The sequence below is a fragment of the Penaeus monodon genome, chromosome 33, assembly GCF_015228065.2.
Source record: "Penaeus monodon isolate SGIC_2016 chromosome 33, NSTDA_Pmon_1, whole genome shotgun sequence".
Classification (NCBI taxonomy): Eukaryota; Metazoa; Arthropoda; class Malacostraca; order Decapoda; family Penaeidae; genus Penaeus; species Penaeus monodon.
The window spans coordinates 10404962-10405569 of NC_051418.1; the positions used below are offsets into that span (position 1 = coordinate 10404962).

Genomic DNA, 608 nt, shown 5'->3' on the forward strand with positions numbered 1-608 from the left:
GTTCCTTCTCATCCCAATCCTCATCTTTTGTTCTTCCACTTTTTTCTGCTTTCACTTGTACTCCTCTCCTTTCCTTTTTATTATATTTTTTCCTATCATTCTTTCATAATTTCCATTATTATTGTCTGAAATGTTTCATTTTTCCCGTCAGGCTGCCTATGGTTTCTGCCCACACCATGTTAGTCATTATCTAGGCATGGATGTCCATGACACACCAACGGTGCCAAGGAATAACCATTTGAAGGCTGGTTGTATCATCACAGTTGAGCCAGGTAATTAACAGGTTTTGATGCTTATCATTGATATACAGCACTGTATAGTTCCCATTCATAATCAACCTCTGTTCAATGGCGGACATCTTGTCACATCATGGCAAATAGTCCCATACCAGATGATAGCTAGTCTTGCCATGAGTCCATCTCCCTGTGGCTGGGGTGATGGCTTGCTAACCCAGCCATGAGTTCCAAACAGTAAATACCCACAAACTTTTACTGGAAATTTTACCCATCATAAATGGTTAAGATATCCTTATCATCTTGTCTTTATTATCTTTAATGGTTATAGTTTTTAGAGCATGATATAGATGAGGATTTTATAGTAACAATAAA

The 608-nt window shown here is 37.8% G+C and overlaps 1 protein-coding gene across 1 annotated transcript in view; it reads left to right on the plus strand.

Annotated features, from left to right (window-relative positions):
* Nucleotides 1-608, plus strand: part of LOC119593999 (xaa-Pro aminopeptidase 3-like) — a gene marked incomplete in the record, with an annotated part of 9131 nt that overhangs the window by 7586 nt on the left and 937 nt on the right. The window contains 1 exon segment of the mRNA XM_037943026.1: nucleotides 152-272. Coding sequence (XP_037798954.1) covers nucleotides 152-272 — 121 coding nt within the window.